The following is a 21684-nucleotide window of genomic DNA, read 5'->3' as shown; positions in this document are numbered from 1 at the left end:
TGGAAAAAGCATATTTATGAAAGTGAGGGGATCTCAAACTAAAGAAGAACTTAAGTTGAAACTAAAAAACAAGGTGTACGTGAGTCATTACAGAATGAGTTTAATAAATAAGTATTTCATCGTAATTACTTGTTTAAGTATTTTGATAATGAAGTTTCTTTTCACCAAATATCTTACTCTTCAAAGTACGCCGATTTTTTTTATTTCAACATGGTGCTTGACTTGTGTGCCTTATGTATTAGATTATTTTAAAATTTCATGTTTTTTAGGTTAAATTACATAAAATAACCATGAGTTTGGTTGTGTGTAAAAAAAATCTTTACTAGCTCACAAGTAGACACCTGGCTTATACGTACAAGGCTTTGATGTGGCTAATGTGGTTAAGATTTCACCTTTATTACGAAAATACCCTTGGTTAAAATTTGTTGTTTCAAACACGCACAACAGTCACAAAACCAAGCGAGGACACGAAGGTTTCGAAAAAACAAAACAAAAAATAAACGGTAATTACAATTTGTAGCATTTTTAGGAATAATAACCAAGTGTTATAACATCATTTAAAAATATTGTAAATATACATAAGTTTAACTACTATAGTTGATAGACTATTACTCTATCACTGATAGCTACCACCAATAATATGATCTATCATTGATAGACTATTTAAATTTAGTCATATTTGTAATTTTTTTTCATTATATTATATCTGCTAATATTTTGGGTCTAATGTCTATATTTACAATTGTCCCAAAAACAAAAAAACAAAAAACAAAGCAAGCTCAATGCACGGTTCTTTTTTGTGATTTTGGATTGTTCAAATTGAGTTATACAACATTTTATGAAATTTTTTATGGAAATATCGGTAAAATATTGATTTCGATCCATATTATTTGAGAAATTATAAAAACAAAAAATAAAAAGTAAAATTTAAATTATTAATAAACTTTTGAAGAGTTTTAAACAAGTTAACAAATCTATTATTTACATCATATTTACATTAGTGATATTCTGTTACTTATTTTTTATGTTTCATGAATTTTTCTAAGATACAATAGAAATATTGATTCAACTCTCATGTCGATATCGAAATTATAAAAAGGTTAAAATATCGGTAGAAATATCGACATTTCGACGAAGATTTAATACTATGATTATACATAGATTTTCATGTGATCAAAGCTTAAGGATCAAGGAACATCAAATTTGACTTCAACCCCATCCTTTCAAATAACCAAATTTGATGCAAACCTTACAATACATCCAACTTTTTTAGGGTTTAAGCATTCATTTCCCAGGATGTTCAACAACATTAGCTACACTCTTGAGTTATCTCATCTTTGAAGTCGCTCATCAACAAAATTGTTCATCCTTTAATCTCAAGTTTTCATTTTCCTTGTGTGAAACTTGGGCTTTTAGAATTTTATTTTATTTTATTTTATTTTATTTTATTTTTACACCTCAGCCTCCACGTGGAACGTTTCTTTTATGTCATATAACTATTCATCCCAAGTTAACAATCTACCTCATTTTTCATTTGGTTAGTTAACGGCGAGAATAGTCTTGAACATGTTTTTAAAAGTTTATGAGTATTTTTAACACATACCGAAAATTTAAGATATTTTTCTTATATAATTTAGTGCTAAAAATTAGACTAAATAAGAATAGGTATCATGTTAGCTTTCAACATAAAAGCTTATAGAAAAAGAATGCAACCACGTGTAAACATTAGGTACAAGATTGTTGAGTTTGAAATTTTATGGACCCATATTTAGCCTAAACAGCCCTAACAAAAATATATATATATTTAAAATGTCAGCTGGATAATCATTTGGTTAATTATGTTTGTTTTTCACAATCTTCTCATTTTTATAAGTGAGATTTTCAAAAATAGAAAACTAAGGAAAACTATTTACACAAATAGCAAAATTTAATTATCTATCATAGATAGACCTGATAAAAGTCTATCAGCATCTATTTGTTATAGAAAGTGATACAAAAACTTATACAAGTCTATCATTGATAAAGAATAGAAGTCTATTAATATATATCACTATTTTTTTGTTGTTTTGTAAATAGTTTGACATTATTCCTATCTGCGAAAATTTCTCTTTTTAGAATTTAATTAGGAAATCAAGTGTTTTTTTGTGGTAAATAAAAATCATAAGAGATAGAGAATAATCATAAATTGTCAACTTTAGGCATAACTCTTATGACTTTAAACCAAAAAATCCCACACTAATGGAAATAGTCATTCTCACTTATATATGAATGATTTTCTCTTTATTTAACCAATACGAATGTTTAGTCATATTTTGTACAGTGTTGACATTATAATTCATTAGCTTAGGCAGGGTGATGTATATAAAAGTTGAATTTGTACCAATAAAGAACTAGTGAGTAGGCACAATTTATTATTATTATTTTAATTGATGAATTGGTGCAAGAGTTTTTGTTCAGTAAGTCCCAACTTCAATGATGATCTTGCTTCGAGTAGAGTAGAGAGTAAAGAGAGATAAAAGCGGCAAGAAAACAAGACCAATCTCACTTTCTTTTCTTTTAATTTTCTTTAATTCTAACTTTTGTACTCGTGTGGGGTGAACCTTCAACCCTGAAAATTACTACCATCTGACCAGATAAACAGATTACACATTCAGTAATGGAGTTGGTGTAGAGGCCCCATCCATGGCCCTCCACTCTCCATTGAATCAATTCGAAGAAACGTCCATGGCTGCCTACTGAAGCCTTTCTTTCATTGATGACGTAAGGAGGGAAATCCCCACTTTCTTCTCCCAACGCACCTCGCTTGGGCCACCTCTGGATCTTCCCAAGTCGTCGGAGAATTTTATTATGCTCCATTTCACTGCTTTTTGGGCTTTGATTCTTTTTCCCCTTCGTTGAAAACAAAGTGGGGTTTATCGATTCTCCTTCAATATGGATTTCTGTTGACCGATTCTTCTTTTTCTGGGTTTTCTTTCTATGCTGGGTTTGATTTTGAGATTTTGCAAGTGGGTTTGTTTTGTTCTCGCTCTTTTCTTCTCAAAAGGGGTTTTGGGTTATACTTTAATCTGATAAATAAAATGGGAAACGTGAATGGGAGAGAGTATGTAGATGAGAGTCCATCTGGGTCTGTAGAAGAAGATGAAAATGAAGAAGAAGTAGTAGAAGAACAAGAAGATGCTTTAATTGTGCATGAGGGCGTCGCCATGGCTGATGAGGCTCATATTCAGTGCCACCCTCAAGGTGTTTGTTCGAAGTTGATGGGCGGTCAGTCCCCTCCACACAGCCCCACGGCCCCTCGGTCGCCATTGATTTTCACTCCTCAAGTAAGTAAGAGAGGAATTCTTTTTAGTATCTCATTGCTAATTGCCTATGCTGACTGAATGCATTTGGAGAATTGATATGACCTCTTTAAGATATAACTTGTGTGACAATGGACAAATGTTGGTTTTTGAACATTAAGTTTGATACAGAGATTTGTAGTTGCCTGAAAGAAGTTGGAGAAGTTTTAGATCGAGGGGGTTAATTGAAGGTTTTTGCCCACTTTTTCTATTCCAGAAGTCGGTTCGAGGCAGTTGCTTTTGCTTAAACTAATGTGGTTCTATCATTTTCTTTATCTCAATATATATACATACATATATATATTGGGTGTATCTAGCTGCTCGTTCAGCTGTGACTAGTGAATGTTCAATCTCCAGAGACATAAATATACTTAACGTTGTCAAACTTTAATAAATTCAAGTTACAAAGAATCAAGAGGAGTTGATTGAAATGGTCCTCTTTTCTGGAACCTGTGGTTTCTTTCTCAGTTGGTTATTGGTTTTTCTTCTTTTTGGGGGGTTCCAGGATGGGTTGTTGTTTACTATCATCTTGTATTAATTCTTTGTTAGCATGTTTCTTTTACATTTTAATCCCAGGTTCCACTCACTCCTCTACGAAAAGCGGATGAAATGCTCATACTTAGCCACTCCCCAATGCAAAGTTCCTTGGGTTATGAAGAAACGTGCAATGAACAGAGCATTGCGACCATGATTACATGGAGTTATGGTGGCAAGGAAGTTGCTATCGAGGGATCATGGGATCGTTGGAGAACAAGGTTTTCTTCTCTATTTATACCATCCTGAAAAGCGATTATCGTTTCTGAACTGCTGCCTATATATCTGATGCTGGTTCTACCTCATTAACCAGAATGCCCTTGCAGAGATCAGGGAAAGACTTCACTTTAATGAAAGTGCTTCCTGCTGGGGTTTATCAATATAGGTTTCTTGTAGATGGACAATGGAGGTATGCTCCGGAGTTGCCTTGGGCCCAAGATGACGTTGGCAATGCTTACAATGTTTTGGACTTGCAGGTAACCAATAATGTAGGATATGCAAGGAAAAGGGCAAAGTTAATCGACTTGGAGATAAATTGCTGTTGTCTTGTAAACAACCATTAAATGTTTTAAGCTACTTTAATGCCTTTTGCCTATGAGGCCAGAAACTTAACAATTAATAGTCTATCTACGTAGACCATCTATTCTTGTATGTCTGCTGCTTTCTTCTCTTATATTCCACTTGTTCTTCATTCTTGTTGTTACTATTCTCACCACCAGTCTCTGTGTCATTGTGTTGTTTACTCTTGTATCAACTTGATCAATGCCTACCTCATTTTATTGTGAAACAATTGTCTGGGTCCAATCTGGTCCAAACCCTTATTTCTCCAGCATAAGATCCATAAGTTTTCTATTTTTATTTTGATTTCTTTTATACATATTATAAACTATAAAGATAAATTGGAGGGGAGAAAAAAAAGAATACAAGCACATACGAAACAGAATTCAATGAAAGAAGGAGATCCAAGCAACAAACTAATGTACATGTCTACAAATTTCAACAAGCCTACACTGTTATTTGCGTGATCTTTCTCATTCTTTGATCTACTTTTAACTTCAAATTTTTCCCATCAATCTTCATTTTCCATATACTGCTTGTTGAAACGGCTGGACCAATGTTTTGCTGAAACCAGTATAAATGAATATTGGCAGCCCCATGCCTGCATTAGACCTAACATCATTCGTTCATTTGTCAATTATGCAGGATAACGTGCCTGAAGATATTGAAAGCATCTCTAGCTTTGAACCTCCTCAGTCACCAGACTCGAGCTATGACAATCTTCTACTTGGGTCCAATGAGTACGCAAAAGAACCGCCATTGGTTCCTCCACACCTACAGAGGACACTGCTTAATTCACCGGCATCATACATGGAGATTCCAACCTGTCTGTCAAGGCCACAACATGTAGTATTGAATCATCTTTACATGCAGAGAGGGAAGGGCGGTCCATCGATTGTAGCACTCGGAACAACACATCGGTTTCTATCCAAGTATGTAACTGTTGTGCTCTACAAGTCTTTCCAGAGGTAAATCTTTTACCTATCTTATGAACTCTGCTATTCTGGGTTTTCTGTAATCATAAATTTGGAAGTGCCAACGCCAAGTTAGTTGATAAAATAGTTGAGAAGATGTATTATCTGTCAAACCAAGTTTGTGCTTCAGATAGGGAAATTCTTTCAACACACCTCTAGACCCACCCTGTCATCTTGGTATGATTCTTCTCCAGTTGACACTCATTTTAGAAAGATGTGGTTTAATGTTAAAACAAGTCCGGGTTTGCTAGCTTGAGGTTGGGAAGCTTCGGTTTGCCTGTACAATTGTTATTTGAGTTTAATGTAGCTGATTAACACGTCCATGGCCTAGGTAAAACACATCCCTGTAATAATTTATAAATATGGTCTTGATTCCTTAAATTACACCAATTAATCTATGTTGATAGCTTAGCATCCTTTCTAGTTCTACTCAAATGGGAGACTTTTTTTTCTTTTTTAATATTTAATTTTTTTTAATTTATTTTATAAAGTATTGTAGTTTTTGTCTGGGCTATTCCAAGTCCGTCTCTAGAGATGAGAGACGACTTCATTGTTGTTGAAATGAAGTCATCTCTTGAAACTACTATCTACATGTGGCAAAATCATCTCTTAGATAATGTTGTATAGCGACGTGGCTAGGTTGCTAACTCAAGGATTGATGAGCATACACCAAGAATTCACACAAAAACTTTGGATTAGGCTGCTGTCTTTGTTTTTTGTTTTTGTTTTTGTTTTGTTTTTTATTTTTTTATTCAATTGGACCCTACAGCAATTGTTAAGAGCTATTCAGACCAATGTTAAGTTGGGTTGATTGAGGAAGAGATTCAATAGTCTTACTTTTTATTCAGTTGTAGCTCGTTCTTCCATCTTAATCTCCTTGACAAATGTTGAGTTAGGTTGATTGAGGAAGAGATTCAATAGTTTGTCTTATTTTTTATTCCTTTTTCCATGTTAATTTCCTTGACAAATGTTGAGTTGGGTTGATTGAGGAAGCGATTCAATAGTCTGACATTTTTTTATTCGGTTGACGTTAATCTCCTTGACAAATGTTGAGTTGGGTTGATTGAGGAAGCAATTCAATAGTCTGATTTATTTTTTATTCGGTTTCCATGTTAATCTCCTTGACAAATGTTGAGTTGAGTTGATTGAGGTAGAGATTCAATAGTCTTGACTTATTTTTCATTCGGTTTTCCACGTTAATCTCCTTGATAAATGTTGAGTTGGATTGATTGAGGAAGAGTAGTCCGTCGTATTTTTTATTCAGTTATAGCTTGTTCGTCCACGTTAATTTCAGTTAAGTTTTATTAGTTCCTGTTTGGTTCAGTGTTCTATATTCTCCTAATCTTCTTTGACATTACTAGCCATATACTTGTTTCTTGATGGATGGTTATCAAGACCTTCAATCAAATGAAATTTATATTTTACCGATCCAGGAGACTAATTTGCACTAATTAATAGTGGTTCGAATTGAACCACAGGGAGCCTATTCTTAGCTTCTCACTAGTCACTTTTCAAGGGGTTATAATCTTCTTTTATTTGCTCTCTTTCATCGTGCTTTTAACAATCATTAATTTGACTATCCAAACATAATTTAATAGATAAGACATTAATTATTATCTCTTAAGTCAATGGTCCAATCGTTCACTATAAATTATTGTAAGATAATAAGATGATTGAACAATTAAGCAATCCATCAAAGACAATATTGTCATATCGATTAAACATATGACTCATCTTGTAGTTATAACATTTCACCAAATTCAAAAAAAAAAAAAAAAAAAAAACATAGGATAAATACTAATTATAGTAGAACTTATTAGCTTTGTCACTAAAACTAGTATAATTTTTAACTAATTCCAAAGAAAAACAAAAACAAATAAACAAACTAGTATAATTTTTCGTTCATTTAATTTGTTGCACTAATAAGATGTTATCGAATTAGACCACAAATTCAAAATGAAGCCCGGCTCGCGAGGCGTCCCTCCTGCAGTAGGATTCCAAACCTCGCTTTCCGGTTAAAATTCAATATGGATAGTGCTTTCAAGAGGAACCAAGCCGTTGACTTATAGGCAAAAAGGTGGAAAATGAGAGGGATTATAGGGAAAAAGTAGAAAAATGAGAGGGAAAACAGTCCAGATTGTATGCTAAGGTCCCTAAGCAATCGCTTAGAGGAAAAGGAAGTGTCTCGGTCCACGGTGGAAGGCTCCGCAGTTGAGGCCAAGCTCCTTTAGAGCAAGGCTTTTCCGGCTCTAATGTTGGAGTGCGTATATTTTGTACGGACTCTCAAGGAGCTGTTTTTGATTTCACTATTAGGTGGGTAAAATCTTTTGCTTTATCAACTAGTATTTACCTTTCAAATGATTTTCTTAAAGAACCAAAAAGTTCATATGAACGAACCTTCTAAAAGTATCTCGTAGTTAAAGGTGAAATCTTCTGTTGTAATGAATCCTAGATTAATTTTTTTATTTTTTTTATTCTTTTTTTAAGGACAATATAAGGTGGGAGAACTCCAACTACGTTGAGCTAAGTTCAGCTTGGTCAAATTAAGTTTTGATATTATTCCAAATGCCAAATGTCATTAACATATATTTTGGGTCGGTTGAGCTTTGGTTAAATTAGGATTTTTTCTAATTTGATATTAGAGAAATTATTTCAAATGGTAAAACTAATTAAAACATTTATAAGATATAGCAAAATTTTAGAACTATCAATGGTAGGCGCTTTAAGAGATTAATAGACTTCTATCGTTGTCTATCACTTCAATTAATATTGATAGTTCTAAAATTTTGTTATATTTTGTAAATATTTTAATTTATTTTTCTATATTTAAAAATAACCCATTATATTATTTCAAATGCCAAATTTCACATTGTATTAATTTATTTTTGTTGCTTAGTCAATATTTGTTTATTTCAAGAGTAGAGTAGATACCTCTCTTTTCTTTTCTTTTCTTTTCTTTTCTTTTCTTTTCTTTTTTTTTTTAATTGAATGTACCTTTATTTTACTTCTGTACCTAAATGATTTATGGTGACTAAAGGAAATCACACTCGTTATTTCTAAAACGCACCATAACTTTAGTTCAATGGATTTTCCTACTCTTTTTCTTAAAAAAAAAAAAAAAAACAATAAGTGTATTTTTAGTAAAGAAAATAGCATAATTTTGGTTAAAAATAGCATAATTTAAATACTTTTGTTGGTAGACTTCCATACAAGTAACCGTTTACTCTCATATTTCCGAATTTGTAACAATTTAATCTCTATGGTAAAAATTCTCACTAAACTCAATTGTCTATTTTGATTTTACAATGACTTAGTCTTAATAATGTATAAATAAATGTAACTCATTTGGTTGCAAATATGTCATTTGAGTTATACTTGGTTTGATATCGATGTTAAAAGTTATTTCAAAAACTAATTTCATGTATATTCTGTTAAACCAATTTTCTTCCATTAAAACTAAAAAAAAAAAAGAATTATCCTTGATTGTTAAAAGCATAAAGCAATCTTCTATAGGCCTTTGTCTTTGTATACACTTACTTTATATGGTTTTAAATGTTTGATTAAAATGGATAAATTCTTGACCCATAGCTTTTATCCATTCTCACCATCCAAAGCTTACAAAGATAGGAATTTGGCCTTTTGAAGTTCACCACTACAAAAAGCAACTTACATAATAACCCATAAGCAACATGTTTAGAGTTAATGAAATTTAAACAATACAATTGAATACAGATTTATTTTTAAATTGGACCAAGTTTAAAACTTCTTTTGATGGAATTTGAAAAGTATTTCAAATTTATGTGATTAAAAATATAGTATGGCTCCCTAAAACTTGCCTTGTTTCTAGTTTGGTATAAACTATATTGGATTTTTGTGGAGTCTAATCATCAATTCAAGACCTTTCTTTTACTCTAAATCAAAGCCCAATTAATTAAGAAGCTGGACTTTAAATATATATATATATATATATATAGATATCGATATAGATATAGATATAGATATAGATATGTTTTGTAACATGTTACAATCATAATATTAAATTTTCATCGACATGTCGATATTTTTACATTTCTATGGATTCAATATTGACCATGAGGGGTGAATCGATATTTCTATTATATCATAGAAAAATCCACGAAACATAAGAATTAAAATATAATATAAACAATAGACATGTTAACTTGTTAAAAAATTACAAAATATTTATTATCAATTTAAATTTATTTTTTGACTCTTTTTTTAATTTTTCAGAAATATCCATCAAAATTGAAATTTTATCGATATTTCCATCGAAATTTTCGTGAAATTAAGATATTGATATTTCTGTCGACATTGACATTTTAAACATTGATTATAGATCATGATTAAAATAATTGTAGATATGTCAATATACCTATTGATATATCCCTAAATCAAATAGTCCTACATTGATATTAAAGATTAATAGTCAATATTCCTAATATCTTTTAAAAATATCTATAAAAAATATAAAAAAATTAATTATTTATCTCAATAGGAACATAATTATTGAAACAAGATCTATGACTTAATTTGTAAGTAAAAACAACTTGATTGTTAGTTCAAATAACTTTCATAATTTTTTTATTTATAAAAATATTTGTTGATATCAATATATACATCCATCGATAATACCTAACATTGAAATCTTGATAATAATATTAGCATCAATCATCTACAACTAGTAAGGGTGTTTAATAAGTCATTGAGGTTTTTTAATTCCACAAATATATTAAATATAAATAGAAAGTGTTTAGTTCTCTTAAATATAAATAAGATTAATATATTAATCAATTTTTAAAATTCAGCTATGTCTAGAACTTATTAGTTAAAGGAATCGAAAGTTTAGAGATTTATTACACACTTTTAAAAATTTAAGGACCAAATAGATGCAATAATAAAAAGTTTGGAATAAAAATCACTATTTAGTCAAATCTTATTGATATAAATGTGAGAAGGTACAAAGAGTTCAGAGAGAACAAAGCATAGCCCACATTTGGAGTGTATATGAGAAAGGGAAATTTAGGTCTAATTTTAACCACCTAAATTCCCATCGCCTAGAAAATCTAAGGGCATAAAATAACATATTTAAACTTGACCCAACTAAACCAGGTTAAAAACTTTAAAGAACATGGGAAAATTTTTTAAAATAGAAAAATAAGAGAAATATTTACACAAAATAACAAAAGTTTGATCTTTTTTTTTATAGGGATTGATAGAAGTCTATTAGTGTCTATCAAGTTTTTTTACAATTTCTGCAAATAGTGACATTTTTTCTAGCAAAATTTTCCAAGAACAAGTTTGTTTATATTCCTCTCGATCATGATTTATATTTACCCAACAATTCAATATTGTCATGTAGTTCGTGAAAATAGTTTCTTGGGAAAGTTACTAAAGTGTGCTCGGTTTTTGAGTTCTAAAAACATATCTTTCTACTCCCTGGTCATTTAAAATATACATTTGGCCCTCAAGTATTCAAAATATATCTTTTCAATCTCTAAGTTTTTAAGAATAGATTTAAAAGGTTTTTGAAGTAATTTATTGATTCAAATAACTATATGACATTTTGAATTTCAAAAATAAGTTTAAAGAATAATTTTAAAGAAGAGACAATTGTTTAAAATTATTAACCTAATTTAGAGTAATAATTAAAAGAATATATATATTATAGAGACCTTTCAGAACTATTTTTGAAGGTTCAAAGATTAAAAAAAGTACACATTCTTAAAAATTTGAGAACTAAGTCTGGTTAATTTCCGGAGTTCTTTTAGCTCAACTCTCTCCAAAGAGTAGAAATAAATAATCTATGGGAAAAAAACTATACTTAACTAAACATTTGGATATTCGTTCTTATTACATTATTATTCCCTATACTTTCAAACATTCTATTTCGTATTAAAGAAAAAAAAAACAATATTCAAATTAGTACCACTAAATTTTTGTATCGTATGCTTATTTTTGAAAAAAAAATGAATGAAAAAAGAAGGGTGAGATATTTGTAAGAATGAGAAAAAAAGAAAACAATCCCATTAATCCCATTATAATATAAACTCGTATACGTATTCCTATAATTCATGTGCATAAGAGAGAGGGGGCGTAAAAGTAAAGAACTCCTCCTTTAACGCATTCTATATGATATTAATGAATACGTAGATTCACTAAACATATCTCAATTTTTCTTCTTTCTAGAAAATCCAATCACAAAATGCAGCTTCTTAGTGCCACAGCCAACATTTTCCTTTACCAAAACCATCATCTTTTACCTTTAAAAGCAAAATATCCTCCTTGAGTTAAATCTACTCACAATCCCCCACCTTTTCCTTTTGTCGTGTTCTTCGACGGGGACGGATATTTTGGTACCAACATTTCCACGGTTTCGTTTTAAGTTTTCGAATGGGAAACAGGTAGGATTTAGAGATCATACATGAGTCGGGAAGATGTAACATTATTGAAAAGATATAAGGGAAGACTTAGAAGAATGGCACATGATGAAGCAAGTAGCAGAAAATGTTCCAGGTTACATGGGGATGGGGTGGGGGTGGGGAAAAGAAATCAGTTGCTTGAAGTTACAAAATCTGGTGAGGCCTAAGAGGACAAAAACAAATTTAAGGCTGTTTTTATGGTGTAAGCAGTAACCTGTGGTTTTGGTCCCATGCAAAATAGCCTACCCTTTTTCTCCCAAGAAAAAAAGAAAAAAAGAAAATACATTCTCATTCTCATTCTTTTGCTTTTGCTTTTTTCAATGCAAAAGATTTTTTTTAGAACTTTCTGTTATTGATCATCTTCTTCTTCACTCCTCAACTATATAAAATGGCTTCTCCACTCTCTAAACCACTCAGCCTCTTCAGCTCAAACAAAGAAACAGAAAAGAGAGAAACAGAGAAAGAGAAGTGAGAGCTATGGCTGCTGGTGGTGATTTCTTGCCCCCCTTGGTTATGGTGGTTGTCCAATTCCTCTATGCAGGCTTAAATATTACGTCAAAGTTAGCCATGGAGTTTGGGATGAATCCACTAGTTTTAGTTGCTTACAGGCAGATGTTTGCTACCATAGCCATAGCTCCTTGTGCTTACTGGTTTGAGAGGTATGTGTAGTCTACATATCATTTTACTTCACGACTTCTAAATATAACTTGTCTAACAAATGAGTTGAACTTTCGTTCTTGAGCGGGAAAAAAAAAAAAAATCCCTTTAGCGTCACAAATTAGTCTCAACCTACCAAACAAGCCAGGAGATGGACCTAAAATCTAATTTGAAGCCTAACATCCAAAATGGGATTGTTGGATTTTCTTATATCCATGTGGGGACTTTGGTTTATAACTTCTTAAGCTAGCTCTAGAGGTGAGGAGAAGCACTGACAATGATAATAACAATTTTTCATCTTCTAGTTCTAGTTCAAAGAAAAAAGTTTTCAGCTAACCAATAAAGTGCCAAGTTCTTAAAAATGCAGATTTCATAAGCCAAAACAAATAATATGCTTTCTCCTCTACTTTCACCTGAGGGGTGCGAGATCAAAGAAACCTTTAATATATTATCAACAACATAAGCGATGCAAGTTCAAAGAAACCTTGAACTCTTTTGCTCTAATATACCACCTGTTCACAACTCAAAATCCATATGGATTACAAGGAACCTTTTTCATTTTATGAAGTTTTCAAGTTCTAAACTTGTAACTAACAGATAGCATAATAACAAACAAAATCACTGTGCAGAAAAGGGAGACCCAAGATTACAAAGCCTATACTGTTTCAAATTCTACTCTGTTCCTTAACTGGGTAAGCCAAGCTACTTTCATTCCATTTCCATGTCTAAGCTTTGTTAAACTCTAAATATAATATTACACTCTATTATATGCAGGGCAACAGCAAACCAAGTCTTTTACTACGTTGGGTTAAAATATTCAACCCCGACCATCGCATGCGCATTGACCAATGTTCTGCCTGCTGCAACTTTTGTCCTTGCTGTTCTTTTCAGGTACCTAAAAATCCTCTCTTTTCCCCATTTTCTGATCACAGTGACAGACATTTCTGCACTGTTTCTACTATGTTCCCAAGTTCTTCATACAATCATTTTCTGTTTGATAGACAAGAATCTGTGGGGATCAAAACAAGCCCAGGTGCAGCTAAGGTGATCGGGACTGTTGTGTGTGTTGGAGGGGCAATGTTGCTGTCGTTCTACCGTGGGCAAACGATTCAGCTAGGTGAATCTGGGATTCATTGGAAGTATGCCGAGATAATGAGGGGGGGAAGTTCAACCAACCAAGGCAGCAGCATCTGGGGCTCCCTCTGCTTGATCATAAGCTCTGTTGCTTGGGCGGCTTGGTTTGTTATCCAAGTCAGTGTCCTCAACTTTCCTTCCCTTGACTTTCTTGTTCTCAGAGGCCATGTTTTTCCCAGAGCCAAATCTATGACTGAAATATTAATTCCTGCAGGCGAGAGTGAATGAGAAGTTTCCAGCTCCCTACACCAGCACAGCTCTCATGACTTTGATGGCAACCATTCAGTGTGGAGCAATCGCCGTTGGTGTTGAGCACAAGACTGCTGCAGCTTGGTCATTGAAAAGTTCAATCAGGCTTGTCGGCGCTCTCTATGCAGTATGATCATTCTTCAACTAACCTTTTCATCTAGAAAGAGTTAAGAATGCCTAACATCAAAAATCTGATGAAGAAACCTCAATTCCTAATTCCTCTTCTCTTAATAATACATAAGATTCTCAACATCACAACACTAAAATTGTCCATTTATGCTAGAACCTACACGAAAAGCTTAATACTAAAAATGAACTCATTGTACTAATTTACAAGGCAACACCAATTACACTTTCAGGGAGTGGCGTGCTCTGGCGTGGCATTTTGCCTAACCTCCTGGAGTATCCAAAAGAAAGGTCCTCTCTATGCCTCAGTTTTCAGCCCCTTCTTGCTCGTTATCGTGGCTATTTTCAGCTGGGCCTTTTTTCAAGAAAAATTATACGTAGGAACGTGAGTACAAACTTCCACCTACAATTTCTTATCGACGAAACACATTATATATTGGACTTGTGTTGAAATGCCAACCAAAAGCATGTTGTTAAGAGTAGTTTGTGTTTTGTTGGTTTCTCTTCTCAGTGTTGTAGGGTCATTGTTGATTGTTGTTGGGCTATATGCTGTCCTGTGGGGAAAGACCAAAGAGGTGAAACTACAACAACATATCGAAATGGTGGCAGCAGCAGAGGCAAAGCTAGACTGTAATAACAAAGAAGACTTAGAAGAACAGTCCTATGTGGTTTCAAATGCCATTACTCTCCATAAGTAATAGCTGAGAGAAAGGAGTAAGAAAGCTAAATATTAGCTTGGTGTGATATTTGAGAATTGTATTGAGAATACAGATCAAAATCCATCCATTTTCAACAGATAGAGTCAAGAACATGTTTAAAGGATACATGCATCCCTGTTTATGAAATGAAAATTTTACGTTGTTCGAGTCTCAATATTCACTTGCTCCAAAGAAAAAGTTCCAATATCCATTTAACATTCTGTAGAAGAAAAAACATCATGTGAAAAACTTGATTGTAGTTTATCAAATTACAATAAGAGTTTATTGTCCTCCAGAAAGTGCATCTCCGAGATCATAATTATTAACTAATCAAATACCGAGGGAAGGCTGCAGAAATAGAATCAAAATCTTTTAACTGTGCAGAGAATATATTTGTTTGGGTTGTTTCTGTCTGCAGTAAGTAAAATTTTAGAGAAAAACACTAATTTAATGTTTCTTTTTCCTACAAAAATATCTATAATGAAAATGTTCTGTTAAAAGACAATGCTTCCAAAATCTTAAGGGTAAAATTGTAACATTTTGACACGGGATTAAATTGAAACTAAATTCAAAATTTAAGAATTAAATGTGTAACATCTTTTAAACTTAAGAGTCCATTCCTCAACAACTATAAATGTTAAACTTCTCAAATCTCAACCTACTCCCAGAGTTAACTTTATGATGCTTTTGACAATGCAAAAGAGAAGTGACCATTACTTAAACAGAAACTAGAGACCACCTATATTAGCCAAGCTAGGCTTGGCAGAAATCTGTCAACTTTTAGGGAAGCCTAAACTTGATGGATGATGGAAATTATTTTTTCCATCTCATCCACCCAGAATGCTCTTACTCGAGCCAGGACTCTGATTGTGCTACAAGTCCATTGACGGTCAAGGAGTTGTGCACTACTGTACTGCTTGCATGGCTATAGAGTTGGCACTGTGACCAAAATTTAAAGTAAAGAAGATGACAATGAAAAGGATCCAATTCACCTTCTAATAGCTTTTCGGGTGATATGCGTAAGGGAAAATGGAGGATTGATCAAAATAGAAGCAATTCTGCTGGGTGAAGAAGAACAACTTGGGGAGAAACAAACAAGAGACTGCATTACTTGCAATTGATAGCAACAGTTTTTAAATGTCCTCAACAGGAATGCCACACATAGAGAGAAAAGAACAAGAGACTCCATCATTTGCAAGTTGCAAACTGGCAACTAACAACTTGCATTACTTGCAGTTTGTATAGGCATGACGAGAGCACTGGTCGGGCTTCAATATGTCAGCCAGTCTAATGACTCTGTAATAGACTATGGGGTAGTGAGTACTAGAACATTGGATTCAGCTTTATGATTCTTTGGACAAGTATTAGAGAAGAAGCAACTTCTGCAATATGTAAACTGGATGCACTGGAGCGCTGGAATTTAGTATCAAACTGATATGGTATATATATTCAACTGAGTCAGAGGGAAGCCTCCTACATGAACATGTCCACATTTTTCTATGTAAAGGAGTATTAGTATCAAAGAGAGACCCCAAATCTAAAATTCAAGGAAGAGAGGTAAAGAATGTAAGAGAGGCATTGATCAGGGATGGATTGGAACTGATGACATTTTTGTTTTAATCTCTCATGTATCTCTCTTCATCCATTGTAGAATTTTTTTTCCATTGAGTTCATCCATTCTAGATTAGTTTTAGAATTTGTGTCATCTTTATGTTGTATTGAAATCGTCCTTTAGAGTAATGATCGATCTTTGTTTGCTTCTTTAATTTAATACCTTTTGACTTCCCCTTCCTATTTTGGTCGTTTAACCAAATTGTGCAAAAAATGGAGTCTAATTCTGCTTTAACTGATAAGATGCTTGGTTGCTTAGGTTCCAACAATTAGCAAGGAAAAAATTTAGGTTAACCATAATAACTTAAAGTAGGATCTACAAAATCGAGAAGTAAACAAAACCTATGAGACATTCAAACAATAATAGTTAGAAATCTTCCTTAGAAGACTTCTTCCTTTGCTTTGCTTTTGTTTCTTTTTATGTCTTAATCTTTTGAATTTATTACGATTCAATTATCTAAACAAAAGTTAAAGAGATATCCAATTACAATACCTAAAAGAAGTATATTCTAATCTTAGCAGATGGCAACGTCTTTCTTTTATTTAACTAAGAGTTAACTTCGTACATTGTCAGGTAATTATATCCCCAATTGTAGAAGATAACAATTCTATGGAATTTCCACTTTTCCACTTTGTCTCTTTTACTTTTCCAAAGTGAATGCGATCCAGCTTGTCTCAACTCAAACCATACAGAAGTATATGAAAAACAGTTGGCACCCAAGAAGCATTCAACTCACAAGAATAAATTTTCTTCATTTAACAGCAATTCTACAACACTGGATCTAAGAAGATCCCTTTCTACTCGAGGTAATATTGTATAAAAATCTATATCATATTAAAATAAGAGCTTACTAAAAATAATAATCAAATAAAATCAAATAAGAGGTCCAAAATAGGTATAGAAATTAAATCTTCCATGAATTTTGTTTCACGTCTGACTATTATGATGGGCTTTGAGCCTTTTCAAGCTCTTTCTCTAAATTTTTCAAAGAGAAAAGGAAGACTTCTTACTGTCTGAGAACTCTGTTTGAGCTGAACAAGAAGTTCTCTTCTCCGGCAATAGTGGAGTTAAGCCGTCCTGCTGCCCAACCGTTGTTTATTACTCGAACAGCAGAGCGGGCTGGGTCCCCAGTCACACGGCTTTCCTCTATTCTTTCTTCAAATTCAGGCAGACCATTTGCCTTTCTTTCCCTTCTCCTCTGTCGTTCCTCATCCCGCTCCTTCCTTAGCCAACTCTCAACTGTTCTCTGAGAGTAAAATTCAACAAGGCATTGTTAGAAGCTTAAGATTTAAACTAATGAAACACTTATTAAATTTGCTCACTTTTCTGTACTAACCATAAGAGATAATTTGCTAATCTCTTTAATTTTATCCATTGGCATGGAGATCTGCAACTTCCCATGTGACACATAGACCTACCACAACAAAGTAGTAGTCTTTTAAAAATAATATAACATCAAAAGATGTAGAGAGACAAGAAAAACAAAAAAAAAATTGAGCATACCATGTGTGATGGCCAATCTTCAAGACCATCAAATATATGTGTGGCGTAAATTATTGTAGCCCCTCGTTCCTCACATTCCCTTTTCAGAAACTTCAAAAGGTCAGCCCTTGCCAGCACGTCAAGATCCACAGTTATCTCATCAAGAAGAAGAACCTAGAAGGAAAAGAGCAAAATCAACTTTGTTTAACTATATAACATTGCAATATCAATATTTCCTTGGGGAATAAATAAATAAAAGTGACCCTATTATAATAGCAAATGTGTTTCCATATACTTATAATAATTGATCCTAAAATGTAAGACGATTGTAAGAAATGTGTGATAAGGCAGGAGAAGAAGAAAAAGTAAAATACCTTGTATGCCTTGAGAAGACCCATGCATATTTGCACCCGTCTTCTCTGACCATCAGACACCTTGTGCATCGTCCATGATAGATCAATGTCTAAAATCTAGAGAGCCAAGAAAAAAAAAAAATTGTGAGCGAACAGGAAGAAATTGACACTCATGCTTAAACTTTATGGGAACATTGTACAGAATAACGAGAACCATTAATTCACTTAAGATGAATATATCAAAAAAGCACAGCAATCTGAAATTCACTTCTGAATGATAGATGATTTTAACACAACCGTCTTGAAGAAGACTATGGGAGACCAGAAAACTAAGTTTACAGAAGTGAAGTATGCAATTGCAAGACCATCTTACATTAATGAGTTCAGCTCTCCTTTTCGGATCAACCCCACCTACTCCAAAAATTAGTTTCTCTGCAGATACAGCCATTTGAATGGGAACCTCAAATCCAGCAAAGGCCACGTCTCTCCTCCACTGCAGGAAAGGGCTCATCAGAATTTTCGCTATCTTTTTCATTCACACAAGCAAATAGGAAAAGAAAAAGGGTACTAGACTTGGACATTCATGTTCAGCCAGCCACAGTAAGGTTCATTTGATACAAAATTTCGAAAGACAGAAGTACAAACTTAGACGAACACAGCACTCGATTTTGGAGTAAAGCAAGAAAAAAGTTCAAGGCACAAAAAATCAATAAAATTGCTGGCAAAATTAATAACGATTCCTCAAAAATTAAGTTTTTTCTTAAATCACCAATTAGCCCAAAAGCTTAAGCTGATAGGTGAAGACAAATTTAGTATTATATCATCTAACACTGTTATTACTTTGTAAACCCGATAAACTCAGAGAGCAACTACCTAGATTTAACACCAACACAGTCGTAGCTATGTTAATCTTCAAAACAAAATGTTATTACTTCAAAAACCTTTATGCCAAAAATGGTCAAATTTTGTATGGTTTCAAAGTTAATTGCTAATTAACTTCCCATTCACAAATTACGACCAAAGAGCTACACTAGAAAAATGCTTATGATCCACAAAATTTATCCATTACATTCCTTACAAATCAGTCTTGTTCCAAAACACAAAAATAACGAGATTTGAAATACATTCCAACATTTCTTGATTCCACAAGCAGCTTCAGGAAAACACAGAGAGAAACATATAGCAATAAGAACAAAGAAACAAAAAGAAAAATAAAGAGAGAATAAAATGAACCTCTCCTCCTAGATAACAAAGATCACCAGAAACAGTCAAAGCAGTATCATGAAAAGCCGACCTTCCAAGCACACGAACCATATGCGGCTCCACCATATGCTTCCCTCCCAAAATCTTCAAGATCGTGGTCTTCCCTGTGATCAACATCAAAACTCAAAAGAATTAACAAAAATCCCCTCAATGAAGAGATATATCTACAATGGGGACTCACCAGCGCCATTGGATCCGACAAGAAGGCAACGATCACCAGCATTGAGGGTGAGGGAGAAATCTTCGATAAGTGGGTTGGAACCGGGCGGAGGGTGGCCGTCGATTCCAGGGTAAGTGAATCGGAGGCGGTCGATAACGATGGTGGGGTCGGAAGAAGGCATTTTGCAGAGTGGAGGATTGAAATTGGGGACTGAGAAATGGAATTTAAAAGAGGATTTGAAGGAGAAAGAGATGGAATTGAGTAATTGAGTTGGTGGATGATGGAGAAAGAAGACGAACTGAGGCGTGGCATTGTTTCAGGCACTCGATTCTTCAACCGCCATTACTTTTGCAGATCCAGATTACTAGAAGAAAGAGGACGAGGAAAAAAAATAAAAAACGTTTGGCCCATGAAGGTTTCGAACCTGCGACCTTCGCGTTATTAGCACGACGCTCTAACCAACTGAGCTAATAGGCCTTCACTCTGTTGTTCTGATTTTTATTTTTTTATTTATTTAATTCTATTTTTATCTAATTAGCACGTGGCGGTACTTGATTGGACTGGTCATGTATTTTACAGTAATTTAAATACACCAATACGATATATATTTTTTTTTTCATCATTATTTTAAATTGATGAAGTAGAAAATTTTATTCATATTGTTATTGACGAATATTTTCGCAAATCAAAAGATTTATAAAAAGGATTTAGATTGAAATATTAAATTATTTTTAGTATATTTCCGCAAATCAAAAGATTTATAAAAAGGATTTAGATTGAAATATTAAATTAAGTAATAGATATTATTAAATATATTTACTTTTCCTTGGCGCTTTCGTAACGGGATGGAGAATTTTTGTTTTAAGGGAAGAATAGGAGGGAATGGGAGAAAATTTCTAGGAGCTAAGTAGGGAGAGCTAAGTAGGGAGAGGGACAAAGAACACATTCTCCATCTAGTTTCCCGTTCCATATACAAATCTTAGGGATGACTTTCAGTAATTATTCTTTCATCTCCTCTCATTTCACCTATCTCTTCACTCTCAAAGATTGCGTATAGCTAGACAACCTCACTTCATCGTTCAAAAAGAATAGAAGCAAGTATTTTCCATTCAGTCGATAATAAATTAATACGCTGGGAAATTCTCTTCTATGAAAATGACAAATATTGGAGAAAATTTGTGATATATAGCAAAATAAGTACAATCGACTAGAAGAATGACAAAATATTAATTTAATCAACATAATAGCACACACGCGACTTGCACATGAGATTCAATTTTGGTAATCCTTTGATAGATATATAGACTTGACGTTTGAAATACGGTGTAACTATTTTCTAAAATTAGATTGCATACTATTTTACTAATGCTATGTAATTATATTATACATGGACAGTTTACCATATCTCGTGTGTAAGATTTTAAATGTTCAAAAAACATGATATTTGCTTATTTTTTGTGACATTTTGGATTTTGAGCGTTATCTTCCGTTTTTGTTGAATTTTCAAATTAAAAAGTCAATTTATTCCAATAGATATGCACCTCACATTTGAAATAGGGTATAACTATTTTCTTGATGTCGATAACTATAAGGAATAAATTTAACTTTCGTAATATTAAAATTAAATTTGAAGGACTAAAATTATTTTTAAGTGACTTTAAAAATAGCAAAAATAACCGTAAACATTTCAAAATCACTCTAGATATAAAATTATTTTCTAAAAGGTATATTTTGGTCATCAATGTCGAAGCATTCATGATGAGGACATTGAAACAACTAACAAATCATTAAAGAGAATATTTGGGGCGAGAAGTGGAGTTGTGAATTTCATGGAGTTTTGAATGTCATCAATGAACTTGCTCTCTTCTCTGGACATGTAAATTTCTTAGTTGGCTCTTGAGCTTGTCGATCAAGATTTTTTTTTTAAAAAAAAAAATGTTGTTCCCTAATGTTATGTTTTTTATTTGTTATTCTCAACCGAAAAATAATAACAATAATAAATTGATAATATATTATTATATTGAATCAAGCCTTTAGGATATCTAATGAATAGGATCACATACAATTCAAATGGATTTGTCTAAAGAACCAATCCAAATCAACTCA

At 32.9% G+C, this 21684-nt stretch overlaps 3 protein-coding genes and 1 non-coding gene across 6 annotated transcripts; 2 read left to right on the top strand and 2 right to left on the bottom strand.

Annotated features, from left to right (window-relative positions):
- The first annotated feature begins 2521 nt into the window (after positions 1 to 2521).
- On the top strand, positions 2522 to 5833 carry LOC120083696 (SNF1-related protein kinase regulatory subunit beta-2-like). Its single transcript, XM_039039536.1, has 4 exons — positions 2522 to 3323; positions 3915 to 4093; positions 4186 to 4348; positions 5076 to 5833. The coding sequence occupies exons 1-4, from the start codon at positions 3078 to 3080 to the stop codon at positions 5400 to 5402; spliced, it is 915 nt and encodes a 304-aa protein (XP_038895464.1). The 5' UTR covers positions 2522 to 3077; the 3' UTR covers positions 5403 to 5833.
- A 6414-nt stretch (positions 5834 to 12247) lies between these two features.
- Positions 12248 to 14856, top strand: LOC120083784 (WAT1-related protein At1g09380-like). Its single transcript, XM_039039654.1, has 7 exons — positions 12248 to 12503; positions 13131 to 13193; positions 13276 to 13392; positions 13503 to 13752; positions 13850 to 14011; positions 14244 to 14395; positions 14522 to 14856. The coding sequence occupies exons 1-7, from the start codon at positions 12322 to 12324 to the stop codon at positions 14706 to 14708; spliced, it is 1113 nt and encodes a 370-aa protein (XP_038895582.1). The 5' UTR covers positions 12248 to 12321; the 3' UTR covers positions 14709 to 14856.
- On the bottom strand, positions 13907 to 19995 carry LOC120083783 (ABC transporter I family member 20). Of its 3 annotated transcripts, none has more exons than XM_039039653.1 (8): positions 19600 to 19993; positions 19389 to 19522; positions 18529 to 18648; positions 18177 to 18272; positions 17824 to 17976; positions 17657 to 17734; positions 17331 to 17566; positions 13907 to 14041 (listed from the first exon to the last, which is right to left on the bottom strand). In XM_039039653.1, exons 1-8 carry the CDS (start codon positions 19757 to 19759, stop codon positions 14038 to 14040), a joined length of 981 nt encoding a protein of 326 aa, XP_038895581.1. In that variant the 5' UTR covers positions 19760 to 19993; the 3' UTR covers positions 13907 to 14037. The 3 variants fall into 3 exon arrangements, with proteins under 3 accessions (XP_038895581.1, XP_038895579.1, XP_038895580.1); XM_039039651.1 differs by lacking the exon at positions 13907 to 14041 and adding an exon at positions 14370 to 14564 and having other exon boundaries at positions 19600 to 19995; XM_039039652.1 differs by lacking the exon at positions 13907 to 14041 and adding an exon at positions 14865 to 14928 and having other exon boundaries at positions 19600 to 19994.
- On the bottom strand, positions 19982 to 20055 carry TRNAI-AAU. Its single transcript has one exon. It is a non-coding gene; the product is annotated as a tRNA-Ile (tRNA).
- Positions 20056 to 21684: the final 1629 nt, after the last annotated feature.

The sequence above is a fragment of the Benincasa hispida genome, chromosome 8, assembly GCF_009727055.1.
Source record: "Benincasa hispida cultivar B227 chromosome 8, ASM972705v1, whole genome shotgun sequence".
Taxonomy (NCBI): Eukaryota; Viridiplantae; Streptophyta; class Magnoliopsida; order Cucurbitales; family Cucurbitaceae; genus Benincasa; species Benincasa hispida.
This window is presented reverse-complemented; position numbering and strand designations above follow the sequence as displayed.